General features: G+C 45.9%; 2 protein-coding genes across 4 annotated transcripts in view; one reads left to right on the top strand and one right to left on the bottom strand.

Moving 5' to 3' along the window:
• The first annotated feature begins 1,155 nt into the window (after positions 1-1,155).
• On the top strand, positions 1,156-7,603 carry mrps26 (mitochondrial ribosomal protein S26). Its single transcript, XM_056295228.1, has 4 exons — positions 1,156-1,545; positions 2,539-2,685; positions 4,656-4,779; positions 5,620-7,603. The coding sequence occupies exons 1-4, from the start codon at positions 1,325-1,327 to the stop codon at positions 5,749-5,751; spliced, it is 624 nt and encodes a 207-aa protein (XP_056151203.1). The 5' UTR covers positions 1,156-1,324; the 3' UTR covers positions 5,752-7,603.
• Positions 7,604-8,277: 674 nt separating this feature from the next.
• The window catches only part of loxl3b (lysyl oxidase-like 3b), a 43,903-nt gene continuing 29,642 nt past the window's right edge, over positions 8,278-22,538 (bottom strand). Inside the window, exons 7-15 of one of the 3 annotated variants that reach the window (XM_056295231.1) lie at positions 21,396-21,550; positions 19,409-19,579; positions 18,425-18,580; positions 15,782-15,941; positions 14,582-14,825; positions 12,678-12,793; positions 11,760-11,896; positions 10,352-10,463; positions 8,278-10,199 (exon numbers count right to left, since the gene is read on the bottom strand). In XM_056295231.1, coding sequence (XP_056151206.1) covers positions 10,126-10,199; positions 10,352-10,463; positions 11,760-11,896; positions 12,678-12,793; positions 14,582-14,825; positions 15,782-15,941; positions 18,425-18,580; positions 19,409-19,579; positions 21,396-21,550 — 1,325 coding nt within the window. In that variant the 3' untranslated portion in view covers positions 8,278-10,125. The remainder of the gene's footprint in view (positions 10,200-10,351; positions 10,464-11,759; positions 11,897-12,677; positions 12,794-14,581; positions 14,826-15,781; positions 15,942-18,424; positions 18,581-19,408; positions 19,580-21,395; positions 21,551-22,538) is intronic. The other 2 variants (XM_056295229.1, XM_056295230.1) reach the window with 2 other exon arrangements.

Genomic DNA, 22,538 nt, shown 5'->3' with positions numbered 1-22,538 from the left:
CAAGCTTTCACCTGCGACTGGAATTAATTGTCATGGTGCAGTTTGAACGTAAAAAAAAATCGGTGTTACCATTTACCATTACAGTCTGTCCCAATATGGATGACAAAGAGAAAATGCTGTTTATATTTACATCCTCCTAAACATCCTCCATTACCTCCCAAATGTCCGGGGCGCAACCTAGAGGAGACAGCCACAGCATCATATCCCACAATTCCATTTACCTGGCAAATTCGGGTTGGTTTTCGGCTTCCCTCAGCATGAGGAGCCGGCCTTATTTCTTCCCACTCGTATTCCGGGAGTTCTGCTTCTGATTGGTTAATACGCGTTACCTCCGTTTTTATGGTTAGCCAATCAGAGGCAGAGTAGGGGCGGGTCTTACCCGGAATGCGGGTGGGGAAAAAAGAATGTATAAAAACAATGGCGTCTGTGAACGTTCTCATTCATCCAGGTCATGGTTATCCAAAGGAGTTGAATCAAGTGCAACTGGACGTGGTATATATCCGTGAAGACGTTTCGCCTCTCATCCAAGAGGCTTCCTCAGTTGGTGCCTTTCTGACTAGACCAAGCTAGTCTGACTGGCTGGTGATGAGACTCAGATATTTAGCCTCTTTGGAGTCGTTATCAGAGCTATTGATGTCAATGGCTCTTTTGTGTTAGGGTTAGGGATAGCTCTGATAACGACTGCCGTTGCTAAACATCGGAACACAAAAGAGCCATTGACATCAATGGCTCTGATAACGACTCCAAAGAGGCTAAATATCTGAGTCTCATACCCAGCCAGTCAGACTAGCTTGGTCTAGTCAGAAAGACACCAACTGAGGAAGCCTCTTGGATGAGAGGCGAAACGTCTCCACGGATATATACCAAGTCCAGTTGCACTTGATTCAACTCCTTTGGATAACCATGGCGTGGATGAATGAGCACACTCACAGACATGAAGTGGTGAAAAGAAAGGTGTTTTGCCATCAAACATATCGGGGCATATTCTGTTGGGGATACACACAACAACAGTAGCCATATTTACGTACTGCTGATGGAGGGAAGGGAAAAAGAGAGAGCGCTCTTTAAATGGCCGCTAGGTGGCAGCCGTCAGAGGCCAAGTACAGCCACAGCTGTAAACACTTCCGGTAGGTTAAAGAGCACCAACATGGCCGCCGCCTTGTGACTATTCCACCTTAGGTTCAATGTTACAGTCACAAACCGATTTTTATGTGTTGTTTTTTTTTTTTTGCGCCTGAAACGCAACAGATCCTTGCTTAGCTGAGTAAACCGCGCTATCGGATGACAGAGACGCGAGTTTCCGAGTAGCGAACCCTCTCCCGTCATGTTTCAAGCTATCAGCGGGAGGAGCGTCCCGGCCGTCCGTCTCCTCGCACCTCGGGCCGGCGTGCTACTCGAGACTGTAAGGGGCAGAAAGTCCCGCACCGACCCCAAGGCGAAGTCCAAAGAGGGGAGAATCAAAGTGCCTCCCCCCGTCGATCCGGTTGAGATGGTGGTCATCAATGAGAGATTTGCAGAATACAAACTGATCATGAGGGCGCTGCGGTACGTGGACCTCCCCGTGTTCAAAAAGACACACGCTCCTTAACGTGTTAGGCTATGCCATGTTCACCGCATTTCAAGTGAGACGTCCGTGTGTCCTGTTATGTATCTGTGTGTAGATATGTGCTTGTGCTGTCCTCAAAATCTTTCTGACACTTTCCCCGTTTTATTTTTATTTGCTGTCCGGGGATTACATTTGGCATCTTTCTTCTCTATTTGGACACTAATGTGCACCTTAATCCATTCCAAGTAAAAACAAAGAGATGTACTTTATTCCTGGCAGCTGGGGAAACCCTGGTGCATTGGGTGATGCCTTTGGCTGACAAGTTAACGCGTGAAGAAGTGGACGTAGACACAATCCTAGGGCTGGGTGATAATGCAAGGTTGTCGTTTATGGTCTCGAAATGGCATTATATCGTGGTGACATTCGCATATTGTGAAACACAATTTTGTTGTTTATATCAATAATTAGGAGAATACTAATTTACCTGATATTTCTCACTACATGAGGTTTGAAGTATTTGAAGGAGTGTGTTTTGAAAAGCAGTCTTGGTTTGATGTTATAGTGTACATTACCAAACAGCTCAGTGAGACGAACCTCAGCTGGGTTGTAAAATATGGTATTTTATTTTTAAAACAGTTAAATCTCTCTGTGATTATCATGGTAGTAACCTTCCACATTTCCCAGCTTTACACCATCCCTATATTTGAATTATGCCTTGGATATATCATTTGTAAAGCACAATTCGTCAGACATTGACATTTTCATTTGAAACTTTCTGCAAGGCGATTGCAGTTGTAATTGACAGGCCTGCCGCATCCAGGCGTAAAAACAAAAACGCTTCTCCCAGTGTCAGTAATAAATGGAGGTCATACCCTAACCTTGTCTATGGATAACCGAGAAAGTACTTATGACGATGAGAGCGAGTACTGTGGTTTATGGAGAAGTCAGTGTTGTGTCGTGTAACTGAGCGAGCCCTGTTCTGTTTGCCTCAGACTGGAGTTCAAAGAGGGGATGCTGCGAAAGAGGTATGAGCAGGAGACGGGCTCCATGGCCGAGGAACGAGCCAGACAGGAGGCGGAGGAGCATCGCGCCCTCATGGCCTGGAATCAAACCGAGAACCTCCGCATGCTCCAAGTCAGGTGAAGTTACAGCAGTTTTAACAAAATGTGTTTGTTAACAAAATGTGATGTATCGTAGTTTCTTCTGTGTCCTATGGTCTGTGTGTTTTATCACATGGGGTGTGTCATTGATGAAGGACATTTCTGCAGTGGTTTCAGTACTGTCGCCAATACCACTAGAGAAGGTACAAGGTACAATGACAAAATAAAGTGGCTTTCTTCTTCTTTCTTCTACTGCTATTACTTCAGCAACATCTTCCACATCTAAGGTGCTCATGATGGCATACACATAGACTTACTGTCAAAGTACTTTTGAGCAAGCTTCTGGACCCTAAAGACTGCTCCAGGGGTGTCACCCTGCACTGTGACCTCCTCGAGGGAAGCATCGTCAAATTCCTCTCAGCATGGGCTGACACGAGGCCACAAAAAATTGCTTTTCTAGAAGAAAGAAAGAAGAAAGCCACTTTATTTTTTCATTGTATTCTTACAACGAATTTGTTCTCTGTGATTAACCCATCCTATTGTATAGGAGCAGTGGGCAGGGGACCAACTCCAGTTCTTCTTTCCATTGCCTTGCTCAGGGGCACAGACAGGAGTATTAACCCTAACATGCATGTCTTTTTGATGGCGGGAGGAAACCGGAGCACCCGGAGGAAACCCACGCAGACACGGGGGGAACATGCAAACTCCACACAGAAAGGACCTGGGACGGCCTGGGGTTCGAACCCAGGACCCACCGTGCCTAGTGTCTTCTTTTGCCACATCTATACACTACCGTTCAAAAGTTTGGGATCACCCAAACAATTTTGTGTTTTCCATGAAAAGTCACACTTATTCACCACCATATGTTGTGAAATGAATAGAAAATAGAGTCAAGACATTGACAAGGTTAGAAATAATGATTTGTATTTGAAATAAGATTTTTTTTACATCAAACTTTGCTTTCGTCAAAGAATCCTCCATTTGCAGCAATTACAGCATTGCAGACCTTTGGCATTCTAGCTGTTAATTTGTTGAGGTAATCTGGAGAAATTGCACCCCACGCTTCCAGAAGCAGCTCCCACAAGTGGGATTGGTTGGATGGGCACTTCTTTGAGCAGATTGAGTTTCTGGAGCATCACATTTGTGGGGTCAATTAAACGCTCAAAATGGCCAGAAAAAGAGAACTTTCATCTGAAACTCGACAGTCTATTCTTGTTCTTAGAAATGAAGGCTATTCCATGCGAGAAATTGCTAAGAAATTGAAGATTTCCTACACCGGTGTGTACTACTCCCTTCAGAGGACAGCACAAACAGGCTCTAACAGGCACTATTTAATGAAGATGCCAGTTGGGGACCTGTGAGGCGTCTGTTTCTCAAACTAGAGACTCTAATGTACTTATCTTCTTGCTCAGTTGTGCAACGCGGCCTCCCACTTCTTTTTCTACTCTGGTTAGAGCCTGTTTGTGCTGTCCTCTGAAGGGAGTAGTACACACCGGTGTAGGAAATCTTCAATTTCTTAGCAATTTCTCGCATGGAATAGCCTTCATTTCTAAGAACAAGAATAGACTGTCGAGTTTCAGATGAAAGTTCTCTTTTTCTGGCCATTTTGAGCGTTTAATTGAACCCACAAATGTGATGCTCCAGAAACTCAATCTGCTCAAAGAAGTGCCCATCCAACCAATCCAACTTGTGGGAGCTGCTTCTGGAAGCGTGGGGTGCAATTCCTCCAGATTACCTCAACAAATTAACAGCTAGAATGCCAAAGGTCTGCAATGCTGTAATTGCTGCAAATGGAGGATTCTTTAACGAAAGCAAAGTTTGATGTAAAAAAAATCTTATTTCAAATAAAAATCATTATTTCTAACCTTGTCAATGTCTTGACTCTATTTTCTATTCATTTCACAACATATGGTGGTGAATAAGTGTGACTTTTCATGGAAAACACGAAATTGTTTGGGTGATCCCAAACTTTTGAACGGTAGTGTATGTCATATTTCTCTGTTTTTCAGACAACTGAGGATCCAGAGAGAAATGGAGGAGGCTCAGGCCAAGAAGAAAGAAGAAATAGAGCGAAAAGAACAGGCGTTCCAAGAATTTATCAAAGAAAAAGAGAAGGAAATTTTGGAGTTGCAGGTACAGTTTTTCCCAAGTTTTCTGTTTCAGTTGCGTGTTCGTCGTCTTCACCCAAATACTGGAAGAGGTGACCCAGTATTATTCAGATAGAGAGGTTTTTTTTTTTGCCTTGAGAAAAAAAATTAACTAATTTACATCTTCCATTTAATGTGAACTTGATGTGTTTGACAAATTGCAAGCTGATTTCTATATGTTATTTGGAAAAATCGCAAGCTCTCGTCAAAGGACAAGCTACTCTGTCGTAGTCTAGTTAATGCTATTTCAGAGGTGAAAGGTGATTTGCTAGCTAGCTCAGGTACCACGTAGTAGTGATAGTGAATATTAGAGGCTTGAGTAGTTTAATCAGTCGCTTACCAACTGTTGGACATTATTCGGAGATGCATATTGAATTCCACACCGAGCGCTCAAGAAAATGTAGACGAAGTTTGCCAAATTAGCATATATGGCAATAGGTTTTGGGTTTGAAAATGTCGTACCTTGTGTCCAGGTCAGGGATGGAATAGTTTGAATGGAGACTAACACATGTTCTTTAAATACCAGCCGCTCGGCTTGTATTTTTGAAGTCTGGAATTCATAATGTATTTAAGCACCTATTTTGGCTGGTAAGGTAGTGATCGGTAAAAAATGTATAGATTTAGATGCAGCTGTGAGGGGAACAGCACAGTTTTTTTTTTGTCCCCCATCTCGACTTCGTTCCTAGATGACGGTAACAAACCGCAGCAGCCAGCGCCAACTTGTCATCTTGATAGTCAGCTTGATCCCTCCTGGATTCCTGATTCTGGTTCAGCAAGAACTTTGCTAAACTAGCTCTTTAACCAACCTCCTTTTGATGCTTTACAGGAGGAATCCAAGCACTTCATCACTATGGAGAACTTGGACCAGCGTATCGAGGAGGCCCTGGACAACCCGAAGAACTACAACTTTGCCATCGACAAAGAGGGCAGAGTGGTCAAGCAGACAGTACTGCAGTGAAATGGACTGACCGGTCTGTTTCTGTGTCTCTGGAGACAAACACAAAGGACTTGACAGAGTTCACAGTCTCCCCCGCTCCCCCTTTCTCTCTAGCTCTCTCTCGACCCCAGGCACCAGACCTGATCGTGCTGACTTGTGTTGACTGCACAGATCACTGACAGTGGCCAGTGTTTCTATTAGGCCTGGGCTCATGTTAGTCAACCCAGGATGTGGACCGTCATCATCCTGTAAAGTGTTAGGCAGAACATACCATTCCCATCTACTAAGAAGAGGTTTTGGACGAATACTGTGTGTACATCAGCAAATGAATTGTGGTTTTTGTATGCATTCTGAATTGATGACCCGTTGTGTTTGATATTGAGTTCAATAACACAGTTGGTGCTTTGAATAATATCTTATTAATCCATGCCCGTCCAGTGGTTTTGGTCCGTTAGGACACAATTCCCTCATTCATTTGCTTGTTTTTTTCACCAGGAATCAACTGGTGAAAGACTTCACAAAATAAACACATTTGAAGGCAGAATGATAAAGAGGCCTAGATTTAAGACATCAGTAAAGGCTTTTCAATGTTTTCCCAGAAATGGTGGAGTCATGTTGTGTCTTTTAATTTTCTGTTTTCTCTATGTCAAAAGATGGAGAGAAAAAAGAAGACATCTTTTGAGATTGAGCCTGGATCCAGGTTCAGATTTTTTTTTATTTCTGGAGTCTGCTATCTGTGTGTAAAATAAAGTAGCATATACTGCAGCTGTACTTCTCTCACTGGGTCAAGAATTTCAATTTTCTGGCCGTGTGTGTGTCTGTGTGTGTGTGTGTGTCTTGTGTGCGAGTATGCTTTTTTTAGGCAAACATGATTAGACAGTACCTGTCAGTCAACCCATTAAAAGTGTAGAGGCTAAATAGCTTGGCTGAGAAAAACATTTCTTTTAAAATACTATGTCATGTAGCATTTAGACACGCTACTACCTTCACTGTTAACGGCTACACGTTCTTGCAGTTCCCGTTTCTGTCCACTAGATGGTACAGTGAGCATTTGCTATATTGTTTAGGTAGGCTCTTCAAAGTGGGGTCAGAATTGGGTGTCTCATGTGAGATGAAGTGCTGCTAACCCATTATAATCCTCTAATCTCTGTCATTGCATGTCAACAAGTCACACGGCAGATTACCGTTGATCTCAGAAGACACGGGACGCTTAATGCAAAGGTCAGGAATACAAAATGCACAATCTAATACGCAGATCCCATAACATGTATTTATTTGATAACCTGATTTAATTGAAGGATTTGTTAAATATTTTCACTGGCCTCATTTCATGGAAAATAAAAGGAACCTACGATCTCCTCGCTGTTCAGGTTCTCTTTGTTCGACTTTCCAGAACAGTCCCACTTGAGTAAAGTAGATATTAAAAGGGTGAAGTCATAATGGATCACGGTAACAGCGATCGATAGGTGACGAAAGAGCAGGTGTTTCGTGTGTAAGGACACTGTGTGATGACGTCACCTGGCGTGTATGTGGCGTCTCGGTAGTGGGGGTTAACGGGATTGTTCAGCCTCAGCAGATTGAAGCGCTGGTCTCCTCTGAGCCGATCGTCCCATTTACAGCCGGACACGGGAGAAGACCACCCTGCTGTTTCCCTACACACTTATTTAGATGGGAACAGAGAGAGAAGGCTGAAAGAAGTGGGTCTGTGTGGGGACGGTAAAGGTCAGAGGTCATCTGCAGCAGCTCATATCAGGTCTCAACCTCCAGTTCAATAAACAAGTTGTCTTAGAAGTGCTGTGGTAAGGTCCTAAAGGCACTAATGGTACCGAATCACATACTTTTAGTATACTTTTTTTTTTTGACCCCCCCCCCTTTTTTTTCTTCTTCCCAATTGTATCCGGTCCCACTCTTCCACTATTACCCCCACTCTTACAAGCCATCCTGCCCAGATAGCAAAACCGCTGTGGCCCAGACCCGTCCCACACCGACACTTCATCCGGCCCATCTAACCGCGTGGAATGATGGCACTTGGGTGGTCCGCTCCTGTTTGCCAGATCTGGGCCAGAACCGAGCCATAGCAATGCCGTATGTGCCACATATTTGCCAAAGGTGGCCCATATTTGTTTTGTGATATTTGGGCCATATTCACCATTTACCACACGGGCCACTTCAGGGTCACATCCAGATTACATGTTGCCAACAGCACCACATCTTTGCCGAAAAAAAAAGGCCCACATTTGATTTGGCATGTTTGGGCCATATTTGCTATTATACATGTGGGCCACTTCAGGCTCACATCCACTTTGTCAGGGCCAGAAGAAGGTCATCACTGCTGCATCACTGCCTGAAGTGGCCCACATCCGGATGCTATCTGGGTGATCTCTCCTCCACCCCCTCTGCCGATCCGGGGAGGGCTGCAGACTACCACATGCCTCCTCCGATACATGTGCAGTCGCCAGCCGCTTCTTTTCACCTGACAGTGAGGAGTTTCTCTAGCACGTGGTAGGATCACGCTATTCCCCCCAGTTCCCCCTCCCCCTCCGAACAGGCGCCCCGACCGACCGGAGGAGGCGCTAGTGCAGCGACCAGGACACATACCCACATCCGGCTTCCCACCCGCAGACACGGCCAATTGTGCCTGTAGGGACGCCCGACCAAGCCGGAGGGTAACAGGGGGATTCGAACTGGCGAACTTTTAGTATAAATCAACTGCCAAAGTTTCCACGTGACAGTATCAGATATGTAGATGGCACTGAGGGCAAATCGTGGCTCCAAACAACCCATGTCCTTTCTAATGAACAACATTTCGATACGTTATTTCTTGACTTGTTTTATTTATTTGGTGCAGCATATTTGGTTAAGCTCGGCATACATACAGCAAGTCCGGAGGGCGTTTTGGGGGGTTTCGCTGTTGCCCAAAGTCGTCCACGTCACGGCCCTGGAGCCGGCAGCTCGCAGAGATGGAAAAGCGCTCGCGCGACAGGAGCAGACGGGACGCGAACACGACGGCGGCGGCGGCGAGCAAACGTTGTTACCATCGTGACGAAGGAGACAAGCGTTCTTCGGTCGCTATTGTCCTCGAGCACCCTGATATCGGCAATAAATACATTTACAACATAAACGATTGTGTGAGTGGAGGCAGGTCTTCCCGCTGCCACGCGCAGGCACGCCGCGAGTCCTTCCGCGCGGAGTCCTCCCACGTGGAGTTCCTCCGTGGCCTCCACGTGACGGACTGGGCAGCGGGGGGGGGGGGGGTCCAGAGCTGGAACGCCGTGCTAACGGGCCGGTCCCGCTCAGCTCGCCCGGTGTGAACTCGTGTTAATGGTCGGCCAGAGAATTCACCCGCTGTGCTCCGCTGCTGACTGTACCAACAAGGGCAGGGGTGCAGTTCTAAACCTGTTCACCTCTCGGTCAGGGGTGCAGTTCTAAACCTGTTCACCTCTCGGGCAGGGGTGCAGTTCTAAACCTGTTCACCTCTCGGGCAGGGGTGCAGTTCTAAACCTGTTCACCTCTCGGACAGGGGTGCAGTTCTAAACCTGTTCACCTCTCAGACAGGGGTGCAGTTCTAAACCTGTTCGCCTCTCGGACAGGGGTGCAGTTCTAAACCTGTTCACCTCTCGGACAGGGGTGCAGTTCTAAACCTGTTCACCTCTCAGACAGGGGTGCAGTTCTAAACCTGTTCGCCTCTCGGACAGGGGTGCAGTTCTAAACCTGTTCGCCTCTCGGACAGGGGTGCAGTTCTAAACCTGTTCGCCTCTCGGACAGGGGTGCAGTTCTAAACCTGCTCGCCTCTCGGACAGGGGTGCAGTTCTAAACCTGTTCGCCTCTCGGACAGGGGTGCAGTTCTAAACCTGTTCGCCTCTCGGACAGGGGTGCAGTTCTAAACCTGTTCGCCTCTCGGACAGGGGTGCAGTTCTAAACCTGTTCGCCTCTCGTACAATAAAACGTGTCTATAAAAAATAGAATAAAGAGTACAATGGAAATGACATACGAGCTGTCTATGTGTGTTCACATCTCAGAACCGGAACATTCGATTAGCAGGCTGTACGTTTGACAACAGTCATACAAAAACAAAAAAAATGTGTTTATTCCTATTGTGTAACAAGCTGTAGCGTTCGCTCACAATTTGAACAAGTAAAAAACAAAACAAAAACATGAATAGCACTCGAATATTCAAGTATAACAACTCAGAGGCGCGCCACGCGCGCCGTTAGACAATAATACTAGGACGGGTTTTATGACTCCTACTGGGAAACGACGGGCAGATACACAAAGGGAAGCTGGCCGGGTGGTTTGGCGGCTCACTTCTCGGGAGCGACACATTTAGTTTCTATGTTCAAAGCCCGTGCTGACTGACCCCCGTGGTGCGAGGAGGCTGGGTCGCTGGTGCGGTGATTAGGAGATCTGGTTGTTCAGCTGCCCGGGGTACTTCTCAAACCGTCTCTCGGCCTCCTCGCTGAAGGCGTCTCCTGCAGAACGGTTCAGGGACACAGGGTCAGACGGACCGGCGGCCAGGAACCACAGGGGTCCCAGTTTCACACAAGAGCCCTGTGAACTGTTTGCAATGGCATGACACGGTAAAGGTAAAACTGGAAGAGGGTCCAGCCGAGGGGTTGCTTACCTATATGGCAGTTATGGAGCCAGATACGGTGACCGTCATACTTGCAGTTGCACTTCATGGCGTTATTGGTGAAGTCACTTTCAGCCACTTCAAAATTTGGATTTATCACAATCTGTATGGGATGGAAACACAAACAAACAAATGGCATGTTACACCGTTCATATCAGAATCAGAGTCATGTTTATTGGCCATGTAGGTTTGCACGTAATTTGACTCCGGTTTCGTGGCTCTCTCGGTGTACCTAACATAGACTAACAACACTACAACACAACAATCTTCAGATATATATACACAAGGATTGACTTATACAGGTGAAATAAGAGGTGATAAGGTGCAGTGGTGCAGAGACTATATCAGAGATGCTGAAGTAGATGTTAGCAGGTCACTTACATACATGCCTGAGGTAGACGGACATGACAGATGGACGTATATATAACTGAATAGAAGTAGTTTGTGTTTCTAAAATCAGGGTGGAGGGTGACAGAAATGTCTTATTCGGGGGTGTCCGGGTGGCATGGCAGTCTATTCCGTTGCCTACCAACATGGGGATCGCCAGTTCGAATCCCTGTGTTCCCTCCGGCTTGGTCAGGCATCCCTACAGACACAACTAGGTGGGAAGCCGGTCGTGGGTATGTGTCCTGGTCGCTGCACTAGCGCCTCCTCTTGTCGGTTGGGGCGCCTGTTCGGGGGGGAGGGGGAACTGGGGGGAATAGTGTGATCCTCCCACGCACTACGTCCCCCTGGCGAAACTGCTCACTGTCAGGTGAAAAGAAGCGGCTGGTGACTCCACGTGTATCGGAGGAGGCCTGTGGTAGTCTGCAGCCCTCCCCGGATCGGCAGAGGGGGTGGAGCAGCGAATGGGATGGCTCGGAAGAGTGGGGTAATTGGCCAAGTACAATTGGGGAGAGAAAGGGGGAAAATTTGGGGAACAATGGGGGAAAAAGCCCCCCCTCCAAAAAAAAGAAATGTTTTATTCTAAAATCTTAGTGTACGTGGTCAAGCCAGGCATCTCAGTTTGACAGAAAACAAGTAAGTTAGATGTTTCTTGCACATTCATCCAGTGTTGGTAAGTGTTGGAATTGGACCAGAAAAGGTTCACAATGTGTTTCTCAGTGCCTTAACAAATCTAGACTTGAAGTGGCTATCAGAGATTTACATTTAGAAAGCTTTTTATGATATTTGGTCAAACTCTTTCTACATCCTGACAGATATCTGGTGAGTCGATTCACTGAGAAATAAACCTGGTCTCTGGTCTCTGTGGCTGCTGTAAACAGCCGTACACGGCCTACCATCAACGGCTTTTGACGGATGTGTGTAGTTTGTCATATAGCACCATGAGGGCAGGCCTGCTTAGCCTTAACCGCGGCGGTGTTGGTGCCGACGCGCTACTGACTGGCCTCCTCCTCACCTGTAGGATGTAGTTTCCAGGCTTGACGTCTGTGATGTCGATCCACTGGCAGTCGATGTCGTGGCGGTACAAATCCCAGCATCCCACGGTGATGCCTTGCTCACCAAAGTTGGCGCACTCATACCTCTTAGAGACACCTGGACAACATAGACGGAAATCTTCCCTTAGTGCACTGGGAACAAGCTTTAGTCATAATGCAGACTTCCAAACTGAGTTGGTTCTGTCATGGAGAGCAACATGGAAATAGTGCTTGCAAATAACTCTTAGTCACACCATTTCCATACAAGGTTAGCATGCCACTTAGACTTACTGACAAAACAGCCACTTACTGAGACAGATACCCACAAAGGTTGGGTGCAAATTAAAAGAGCACTGATTCAATGTAAGACCAGAGAAGCATCTTTTGAAAAGGGATCTGTGAGTGTTTGATTTAAGCTGCCTGGTGCACTGTATGGGTGGAGTTTAACACCCTTGGGACAATTTGGATAATGTCAGCTAAGTTGTCCATGTGCCCCATGCTAATGGGGAAATTGGGGAAGATGCTGGGGTGAGTTAAGTCACACAAGAGAAAAGTTAAGTTACCAGTTCCCACACTTAAATGACCTTTATTAAGCAGACGTCTCAGTACTAAGTGGATCTTTGTCAGGGTGAGGTTTGTCAGTTTGACCGAATACAGATCCTCGTAGGACCCAAACACTGTCTGTCCAATAACGGCAACTGAAAAGGAGTTTAGGTATGACAGTATACTACTATACCTAAACTTCCTAGCACTTGTATTGTCCCATGCAGCTGATGAGTGGACAGTAAGTACTTCCCCCAGGTGAAAACAAACCACAAGCGCTTTCTGCACATCTGGTAACAGCGCTGCATGCCGTGTCATGCGTCGCCGTCCACTGCTGTGGCAGCCTGTAGACTCACCCTCATCACAGTCTGTGTCCTCCAGACAGAAGCTGGCTTTGTGTCCCTCGGCCACTTTGCTCCCGTTAGCGCTCAGCAGATCATAATGGGTGAAGATATCCATGCTGTGATAGTGGCTGAACAGACAAGGAACAACATGGCAATGAATGGATGACAGATTTACTTCCAAGACAGGATTAAAAGATGTTACGTGCAAACTCATAAAATAGTTCCAAGGGACAAAATGCAAATGAATCATGGCAGCTTTCCAAGAATTACTGTTCAAATTGGGATAACGACGAGTTTTGCGCTTGGAATTCACTCATGGCTCAGGATTTGGGCATACAATGTTATGTCTAAGTACCAGTAAATAGATGTGTTGTTGAATTGGTAATACCTGCACAGACTTAAAGTTTCACTCCTGAGGGTTGTTATTTTTGTTGAATTACTGACACCTGTGGTGACACATGGTAACTGCAGTGGTACTTTAGCACTGTCAGTGCGATTGCGTTGGCATCGATGCTGAACTAAGACAACATGACTGAACCGGAGTTTTAGCTATTGATGGTGTTGTATCTGTCGGTTAAGATATTTCACAAACATTTCTGCACGTTAGCCACAACAAGCGTGCTTCCTCTTTAAAGCTAGCTGCTCCTGGCTATCTCCTCCCATATCTGACTGCTACACTGCAGACGTAAAATGTTATGGTCATGTCGTTATTCCTGGGAAAGTCCTGGCAGACATTAATGATTAAGATGAGCGAACACAAAAGCGTTCAGGTTTGAGACATTCGTGGATGAGCTACTGTCTTGAACAGATACGCAATAGAAATGATCTTTAGGACATTTGCTTGCATGCATGCTTATGTTCAGAACCGTAAGTTGAAGCAAATTCAGCTTGGTCATTTCAGTCAGTAACCTCAGATTGGTGGGTTTAATGTGACTGTCCTTCTTCAAATAAGCCCGAGTCTCATAAGATCACATATTTATATCTATTCCTGTGCGATGTACTTCAAATCTCCTCCATTCACCAGATGCTGAGGATTATGTGGGAGGCTGCTGGTTCCCCGAGAAGCTGTTCATGTGCTTAAATGCAGTCCGTGCTTTTTATTTTATCCATACTTCTCCTCCATCACCACTGAGTTAGCCAAAAAAGTCGAATAATGCCGAAGGCGGATAAAACCCCCACTCTTTATCACCATTGACTTACTCAGAAGGTTAGTAATGGAGGGCAAGTGAACAGAAATGTGGGAAAAGTTCAGCGTCACTGCATGGGGATTTGAAAAGACACAGAAGAGAGGAGATTAAAAACTCAAAATATAAATATAAGTGAATGGAGTGCATGTGGTTGGATAATGAGACATGTGGAAGGTTCGGGTCAGGCTTTTACTGCAATGGCGCTGCATACACACTGTCTTCGGGCGAACAGGGTTCAACCGGTTTGGCGTTGTTCCTCCAAATTGAATGAATTATCCCTTTTTTTCAATGACATCACTGTAGTGAGAAAATACAACTGCTTTGGAGTCATCTGAGACTGATTAAGTGTTGTTTTGCAACGCAATAGTATGTAGCCGGTTAACAGAAACTGGTTGTTCAAGCAGCAATCTGTGACCTTTCTCCATTAATAAATCATAATTTTAGTCATCTGGACTACCGAGTCGGCTTTCATAATGCTCTTATTTTTACCGTGGTTGGTCTCTGTACAATGCTGTTCCCATTTCAAATGGATAAAATAACACAAAATCTTAGGGACTGCAGATTTAAGCGACACAAAAGTTTGCTGGTTACATGTTGACAGACAGTAAGGCGGTCAGAGCTTTATTCAGTGAGTATGTAGCAGGGATTTTGTACCTGTTCCTGCCAATCAGAGCTTTGGAAACTCCAGCTATTAAAAAAAAAAAGGGGGGGGGGCTCCACTTTCTTTACCCATGGCAGGCGTGCCAGACCCAGGAGTGCCGTCCAGCCTTGGGTCTGAAGTCAGCCCGGCCGATGTTGTGGATCTGGGAGGAGAAGCGGAGCAGGCGTCGGTGTCCGTAGGGCCAGTTGGCACTGGCGGCGGATTTAGACAGGCAGTCCTCCTCGGCAGCGCAGTACAACATGTGCAGCGGCCGGTCCTCAATGTAGACCGTCTGCTGGACCAGCGGGGCATTCAGGACCAGGTCAGATGCAGCTGAAACACAAAGTGAGAGGAAAAAAAATCACTGTGCTTGACTGACATTGGCTCTGTCTCACGTCATGTCCCAGACACTACCTCCCTGCAAAACCCCCGAAATGGAAATGCTGAAGATTGAATTCTTTCCTGTTTAATTCATCCGGTATCCTCACTGTCATCACATACAAAAGTCCCTTTAATGACCAAATACAGAAAACACGGGACTTTTAGGGAATCAGCGCAGAGACCAATGAACGACCTTTAGAGTTTCACAGTGCATGCTGCTACGACTGGAGAGATGAACGACCACATCATCGGTCTTGATCACTGATTTATGTCACATGGATTTACGCACAACTGCCACGTTAAACCAGATTTCTTTTCAACTATATGACGCCGGCCTTTTGTAGCTGGATAAATGTGGAAACACCTCACGGATGCTGTTTTGGCAGAAAGGAGAATTAGTATTGTCAGTCCGGAGCTGCCAGTGTAAATCCCATCTATGACAAAGCCTGTCTATTGTTTTTTACTCAGGGCTTTTTCTCATAAAATCATTAAAGTTACAATCCTGGAGATCTTGGGTTTATGTTTTTGTCCTCAATACTGACCCCTGTGGTGACTTGTGGTAACTGCAGTGGTGTTTGAGCAGGCCATGTCCCCACAACTCCATCTGAAATGAATATTCACCAATTCTCTCTCCTCAGCAACTTCCCCATCACAACCCCCCCCCCAAAAAAAAGATGGCTGAACCTGAGTTTGAGCTATTCGTTATGTACTAGTTACGGTCAGTACTTGCTAACGTCACGCCTTCAAACTCGCCGCCACCGCCTTCTCCTGGCTTCCACTTGGGGGTGACACATTCTTATGAGCCTCATGTAAAGAAGTAATATGTCTCTTTATTTATTTAACTTTCTAGTCAAGTCAAATAGTTTGCGGGTGCTGGTAAAATGAGCATTTTTCCCCGATGTGCTCACTTTCGGAACAGATGACCCCGGCGGCGAACTTGGCCGCCGCCCTCTGACAGGTGACGGTTTTGTGGTGCTGGCACTGACTCAGCATCATCTCGTTTCCACTGCACTTCACCCCGCTCAGGATCATCTCCGTCACGTTGCTGCTGTCCCAGTACCAGGTTTCCTTACAACACACACACACGTGGCAGCACACAAACACGCCAAAACAAGCAAAAACACACACAAAACACCCAAGCAAAGCAAACTCACACACACACACACACACACATATATGCAAAGAGAGAAAGGAAGAAACACACAAACAAAGGAAGAAACAGTGTTTTGGTTAGACAATTGAAGTGAATGCATTTTAGATTTTGGATTGCATCTTTGTTTTCACTAGACATAATCCATCACAAATGGAGCCACGGAGAATTCAGTGGTATAAAAACATCCTAAAAAGCCAGATGCTCATGACTCATGTCTATGTTTCGCTGAGGACAGTGTGTGATGCAGACGGCTCTACTTTCCTCCTGGCTCAGTGACTCCATGTCAGCACACCAGACAGTCTCTGGCCATCAGACCAGCTGACCACCAGCCATCATTCCTTACACACAACGCCTTGTGCATACCAAAGAAATACGTCAGACGTGGGGACGCATCGGTACTGGTTCTCGTTTCGGATATCGGGCCGATGCCAGGTTAAAATGAAGTATCGTGTCAAGAGATTTCACTCGAGACTAAAATCCCACGCCAAAAGCCGTGAGTAGCGCGTCAAGTGAAAGCAAAATGAGCTGATTTACTGCATTTTGGCACACGGAAGCCTGTATTTGTGTCACGGTGGAAAAAAATCTTAGAGTCTCATACTAGGAATCAGCGTCGGCGGTGAAAAAGGGATATGGGTGCATCGCTAAAGGAGGCCGGTTGGAAGTTCCAGATATGTGAGTTATTCATTCATCCATTATCCAGACCGCGTATCCTGCTCTCAGGGTGGCGGGGATGCTGGAGCCTATCCCAGCAGTCATTGGGCAGCAGGCAGGGAGACACCCTGGACAGGCCACCAGTCCACCACAGGGCCCACACACACACACACACACATTCACACCAAGGGACAATTTAGTACGGCCGATTCACCTGAGCTACATGTGTTTGGACTGTGGGAGGAAACCAGAGCACCTGGAGGAAACCCACACAGACACGGGGAGAACATTCAAACTCCACACAGAGGACGACCCACAAGGTTGGACTACCCCGGGGCTTGAACCCAGGATCTTCTTGCTGTGAGGCGACCACGCTAACCACAGCGCCACCGTGCTGCCATATATGAATTATTCAATTTATTTTGCACATTTGAAGACTACATATATTAACGGTGTCTTTATTCCATTTATTTAGCATACTTATCCGTATAAGTTTCACTTTTGTCAACCAATGATGCATCACATGCTACCCTTTGAAAAGTCCTACATGTTTGACTTTAATTCTATTACATAAATACTTTTATAACATCAAACTCGAAGACTATTTGTCAAGTTTTCTTTTCAAAAGGTAGATTTCTCATTTCAGTATAGACGATACAGCCTGTAAAAGGGTTTTCAACGTGCCAGCCAAGGATTTCAAAGTCCATGTGATAGCTAACCATGGCGCACCCTGGTCCCAGTTCAGTACTGCAATCTCATCCTGCAGCCTCACTCATGACACCATCAGACAACACACAAGCGTGCATAATGGACCAACAAACGGGTGGAATGGAAATCAAAATTTTCTGAAAGAAAATTGTGTTATTTGTGTTCTTTATAAACTGCACTGACAAAAGAAGATGAAAATTTAAATGATCAGATAAACTAGTACTAGCATCCACTGGGCCGCTGGCCTCTACTAAGGGCAATAGGATGTTATGTAAAATGCATCACTTCCCCTGTAAATGTATTTACCAGTACACCAGAGATTAGGATAGGCAATAGCAAAGGGTTTCAAGTTCAGCTGAATATGTCGCTGCATCTCAGACAGCCCAATTACAACATGAATAACAATTAAAAGTTAAAATTTTTTAAACAAATTTTCCCCCTTTTTCTCCCCAATTGTACTTGGCCCAATCACCCTGCTCTCCAAGCCGTCCTGGTCACTGCTCCACCCCCCCTGCCGATCCGGGGAGGGCTGCAGACTACCACACGTCTCCTCTGATACATGTGGAGTCGCCAGCCGCTATTTTTCACCTGACAGTGAGGAGTTTCACCGGGGGGACGTAGCGCGTGGGAGGATCACGTTATTCCCCCCAGTTCCCCCTCCCCCCTGAACAGGCGCCCCGACCGACCAGAGGAGGAGGTGCTAGTGCAGTGACCAGGACACATACCCACATCCGGCTTCCCACCCGCAGACTCGGCCAATTGTGTCTGTAGGGACGCCCGACTAAGCGGGAGGTAACACGGGGATTCGAACCGGCGATCCCCGTGTTGGTAGGCAACGGAATAGACCGCCACGCTACACCCGGACGCCCGTCACATGGAGTTTTAAGTTATTTGAGAAGAATCCTCATTTACTTTAATTCTGTGATGAAATGCTTTTATGAACAAATGCCTGACATTAGTCAGCGTTGTTTTGTTTCTCCAGGGTGAGTATGTCATTTTTGAACCAAACTTTCTGTTTATGTCTTTGCTGCTTACTTACAGTGATGGCATGCATGGAGTAGCCCAGCCCTAGCTGCCTGCAAACCACCATGGCTTCCTTGGTGGTCCAGCCTGTGCTGCACACTGTGCCCCACCTGGACCCAACCTGAACCTCCACCCGGCCCTCATAAGTGGTCCGGCCGCCCGCTATCCGGATCTGCAGAGAGGCCCTGCTGCATGTGAGTGAGCTGTGGGACAGGGTGGGGGTGGGGGTGGGGGTGGAGGGACACTCTTCCTGTCCGGTCTGTGAACCGTCTGGGTGGATTTTTTTTTCATGTATTTCATAGTCCTGAGGGGACTAGCAGTGGCAGGTTGTGTTGTAGAAGCAGCGCAGGGCTCGGGGGGGGGTTTATTATTAGCACAGCGGCACGTCACATGGTCTCTGACCAGTGTGAGGTCATCACTAGGCGTGGTTGAGAATGGCTTCTCCTCTCGGCAGAGAGAGCTTTTGATTAAAGGGTTGAGGATGCGGCAAGTCTGCCCATGTGGAACGGAGCAAATCATGACACAGTCCTCTCATGTTGGAAATCGAACATGGTATCTATACTGAAGTCTTAATATGCTGACATACTATATAAAACCTATATGTTCCGGTATAATCCCCAAATGATTAGATATCAACTACCATATTTCCTTGATAAATATACTAAAAATATATATTTCATTGTTTTACCAACGTGAATGAAATATAATCAATATATTTATCAGCCATATGTAGTCAAGTTTTTGGTGTTTATGCACATACTGTATCAGCTCAAACACTATCGATCGATAGAAAAATATCCTTAATAAAATGTTAGACTTTATTTTTAGGGAACATATTTGAACATATATGTTTTCTATCTCTTTGACGAGTTATAGTATGTCAGGATATGAGATTCGCATATGAGATTCATGTATGTGCTCAAAAGGATCTTTTCAACCACAGGCAGGTGGGTCGGTTTGCTCTAGTAGCAGGCTGCTCTTAGTGGGGTTAAAAACCTACTTTCATGCCATGGTTAGCGTAGCCCAAGCCCAACTGCCGGCAGGCCACCATGGCCTCCTTGGTGCCCCAGTCCTCTCCACAGATCAGGCCCCAACTCCGGGTCCCGTTGGAGTCCGTGCCCATCACCTCCACGCGGCCCTCGTAGCGAGTGCGTCCTCCTGTGATACGGATCTGTGTGCGGCACAGCGGTTAGCAAGCACCAAGCGGACTTTATTAGATGCACATGGCCCGGCTGGGTGGTCAGTTTTTGAGGGTACAAATATAGCCTGCTACCAGCTTGTGGACATTTTCCTTTAGTTTTTCTTATTTATCACTACAAATTTATTGACTCGTAAAATTTCGTTTTGCATTGCCAGCGGAGACAGAGACGTGTTAAAAAGTCCAAATGGCTGGCAAAGCGACAACCTATAAATACCAGAGTACAGCATTTTCAGTTTTTACTTTATTTAGCGGTGCAAGAATATGTGATTTGCCCTGGACTCCACAAGCTGGAGACAAACATGTGCCCTGCTGGTGTAGTAACACCTCTCAGCCCCACCTCCTCTTTCCATGTGGATCTTCAAGTTACAAGGAAGAGTATGATCTGGTGGAAAACCACAACCAGACACACTGTTCACTGAAGGCCTGTTGCAGTTGTTAAAAAGACATGTCGCTGCAAGCACATATTTTTCAGAAAATCAAAGAAAGGAGAGTTAATTCTTTACCGGCCCCCGTGTATGCGAGCTCAGACAGTAGCATTTTAACAGGCTTAGGCCCATGAATTGTTTTTCACTACGTAATGGACCAGGACAATTTTCTATTCAAGTTAGCAAAAAGAAAAACAGAGCTTGCAGTTATGCCTTTTGACAATATCTATATCAGTCTTTGATTAGTCTGAAGCCTAATCAAAAGATGAGAAAGTAAGATGTAAGGCTGCACATTCTTACTCTGCAATGCTACTTCTCAGATCACAAGGCTTTTGCAGACAGAGTATGCTTTTTTTCCATCCAATAATGTTTTTATTCTTCTTTTTTCCCCCCCTTTCTCTCCCCAGTTGTACCCGGCTAATTACCCCACTCTTCCCGAGCCATCCTGGTCACTGCTCCACCCCTTCTGCCGACCCGGGGAGGGCTGCAGACTACCACATGCCTCCTCCGATACATGTGGAGTCGCCACCTGACAGTGAGGAGTTTCACCGGGGGGATGTAGCATGTGGGAGGATCACGCTATTCCCCCCCAGTTCCCCCTCCCCCCCTGAACAGGCACCCCGACCGACCAGAGGAGACGCTAGTGCAGCGACCAGGACACATACCCACATCCAGCTTCCCACCCGCAGACACAGCCAATTGTGTCTGTAGGGATGCCCGACCAAGCTAGAGGTAACGCGGGGATTCGAACTGGCGGTCCCCGTGTTGGTAGGCAACAGGATAGACCGCTATGCTACCCGGACGACCCCCATGCAATATTTTTAAATAACTTAAAAAAAATAATCAGGGGATTACAGGATATCTATGTATGCTTGCTGACCAGCTGCAAACCTGACACATAGTTGTGATCCTTGATTTACTAATTAGAATCCTGGTTCAATTTCTGTTTTTTTTAAATACAGCAATTAAGCTAGTCAAAAGAGTGCATCAAATTAGAAGCTAATATTTCTGTATTTCTCCCTGGACCTGATCTGCAAAAGCCTTTAAAGTCTCATCTCAGTATAACCTACAAAGCAAGCTTAAGCAGCAAACTAATTTACCCAACTTTCATCTGGATATTAGATACAATCTAAGCTCAATCCTGTAATAACAGTCCTCAGTTTGTAGTAAACAGAATTCACAGAATTCACTGGAGCAAATCTGTTCAGCTTCATGGTCCTAAACACAGATAATCAATTAATACCTTGAAAAACATTCAAATTTTTAACACTACTTAGCACTCCCCACTTAACACTAAAATAGACGAAACATTTGCCTCTAAATGAATGAGATATTCGAATTAGCAGGTTTGTGGCTCTGACCGAGGTCTCGACTCCCATGTAGGGTATGTTGCACCTCACGCCGGCATCCTCCATGTGCTTACAGTCCTCTGCTGTGATGTTCTTATAGGGACAATTCCATATGGACCGCTCATGACCTAGACACTTCACCTCATTCATGTAGATTGGGCCCATTCCTAGACAAACAGACAGACAGACAGACAGACAGACAGAGAGACAGACAGACAGACAGACAGACAGACAGACAGACAGACAAATAGACAGCAGACTTGAGATTAGAATGCCACCAGCTTGCCTTGTCTTGTTTTCACATCCAGACCTTATTTAGGATTAGGTTCCTTATCATGCAGAGTATGCATTTTCAACCCTTTATTTATCTGAGGTAAGGCTTGCTGGGCATTCATGGTATTGCTGCAAAAGCAGCTTATCTCTCTCGCTTAATCAATATTAATAAACATAACCCCAGATTTCTCTTTGACACTGTATCTAAATTTACTACAGAGCAGCAGTCTATTAGCTGCTCACCATTCATGGCCCATGAGTTTCTCGACTTTTTCTGCAATAAGGTTGATGAAATCATAAACAAAATTAATTCAACTCCAGCTACTCCTGCATATCCTGTCTTACCAATTTCATATCTATAACGAGTCCCTGTTATTACAGCTTTTGAGACTATCTCCCTTGATACCCTGACCAAGCTCGTGTCAGCTTCTAAACCAATTGCTTGCCTACTTGACCCTTTAGCAGCAAAACTTTTTAAAGACCTCTGGCCTTTTCTGGGACCTACAAGCCTAGACATTATCACTCACTACTGGCACTGTTCCCAGCAATTTTAAGACCGCTGTGGTTAAACCTCCACTTAAAAAACCGCACCTTGATCCAGGGTCTCTTACTATCGACCAGTCTCTAATCTTTCATTCTTTTCTAAAGTACTAGAGAGAATTGTGTAGCAACAGCTTTTGACCCGTGTAGAAGAAAATTATCTTTCAATCGGCTTTCAGGGCCTGTCACTCCACTGAAACTGCTCTGACCAGAGTGGTGAATGATCTTCTTCTAGCTATGGACTCTGACTCTACTTCTGTGCTTCTATTACTGGACCTCAGTGCAGCCTTTGACACCACTGATCACTGTATACTATTGGACAGAATAAATTGTAATTTTGGT

Source organism: Lampris incognitus, chromosome 16 (genome assembly GCF_029633865.1).
Source record: "Lampris incognitus isolate fLamInc1 chromosome 16, fLamInc1.hap2, whole genome shotgun sequence".
In the NCBI taxonomy this organism is placed as follows: Eukaryota; Metazoa; Chordata; class Actinopteri; order Lampriformes; family Lampridae; genus Lampris; species Lampris incognitus.
Note: the sequence above shows the minus strand (reverse complement) of the source record. Positions and strands in the feature narration are given on the sequence as shown.

Excerpts from the sequence above, each read along its gene's own strand:
- mrps26 (XM_056295228.1), top strand. The coding sequence starts at position 1,325 with ATGTTTCAAGCTATCAGCGGGAGGAGCGTCCCGGCCGTCCGTCTCCTC. Across the intron at positions 2,686-4,655 it reads CTCCGCATGCTCCAAGTCAG|ACAACTGAGGATCCAGAGAG; the intron begins GTGAAGTTACAG and ends TCTGTTTTTCAG. Across the intron at positions 4,780-5,619 it reads AGGAAATTTTGGAGTTGCAG|GAGGAATCCAAGCACTTCAT; the intron begins GTACAGTTTTTC and ends GATGCTTTACAG.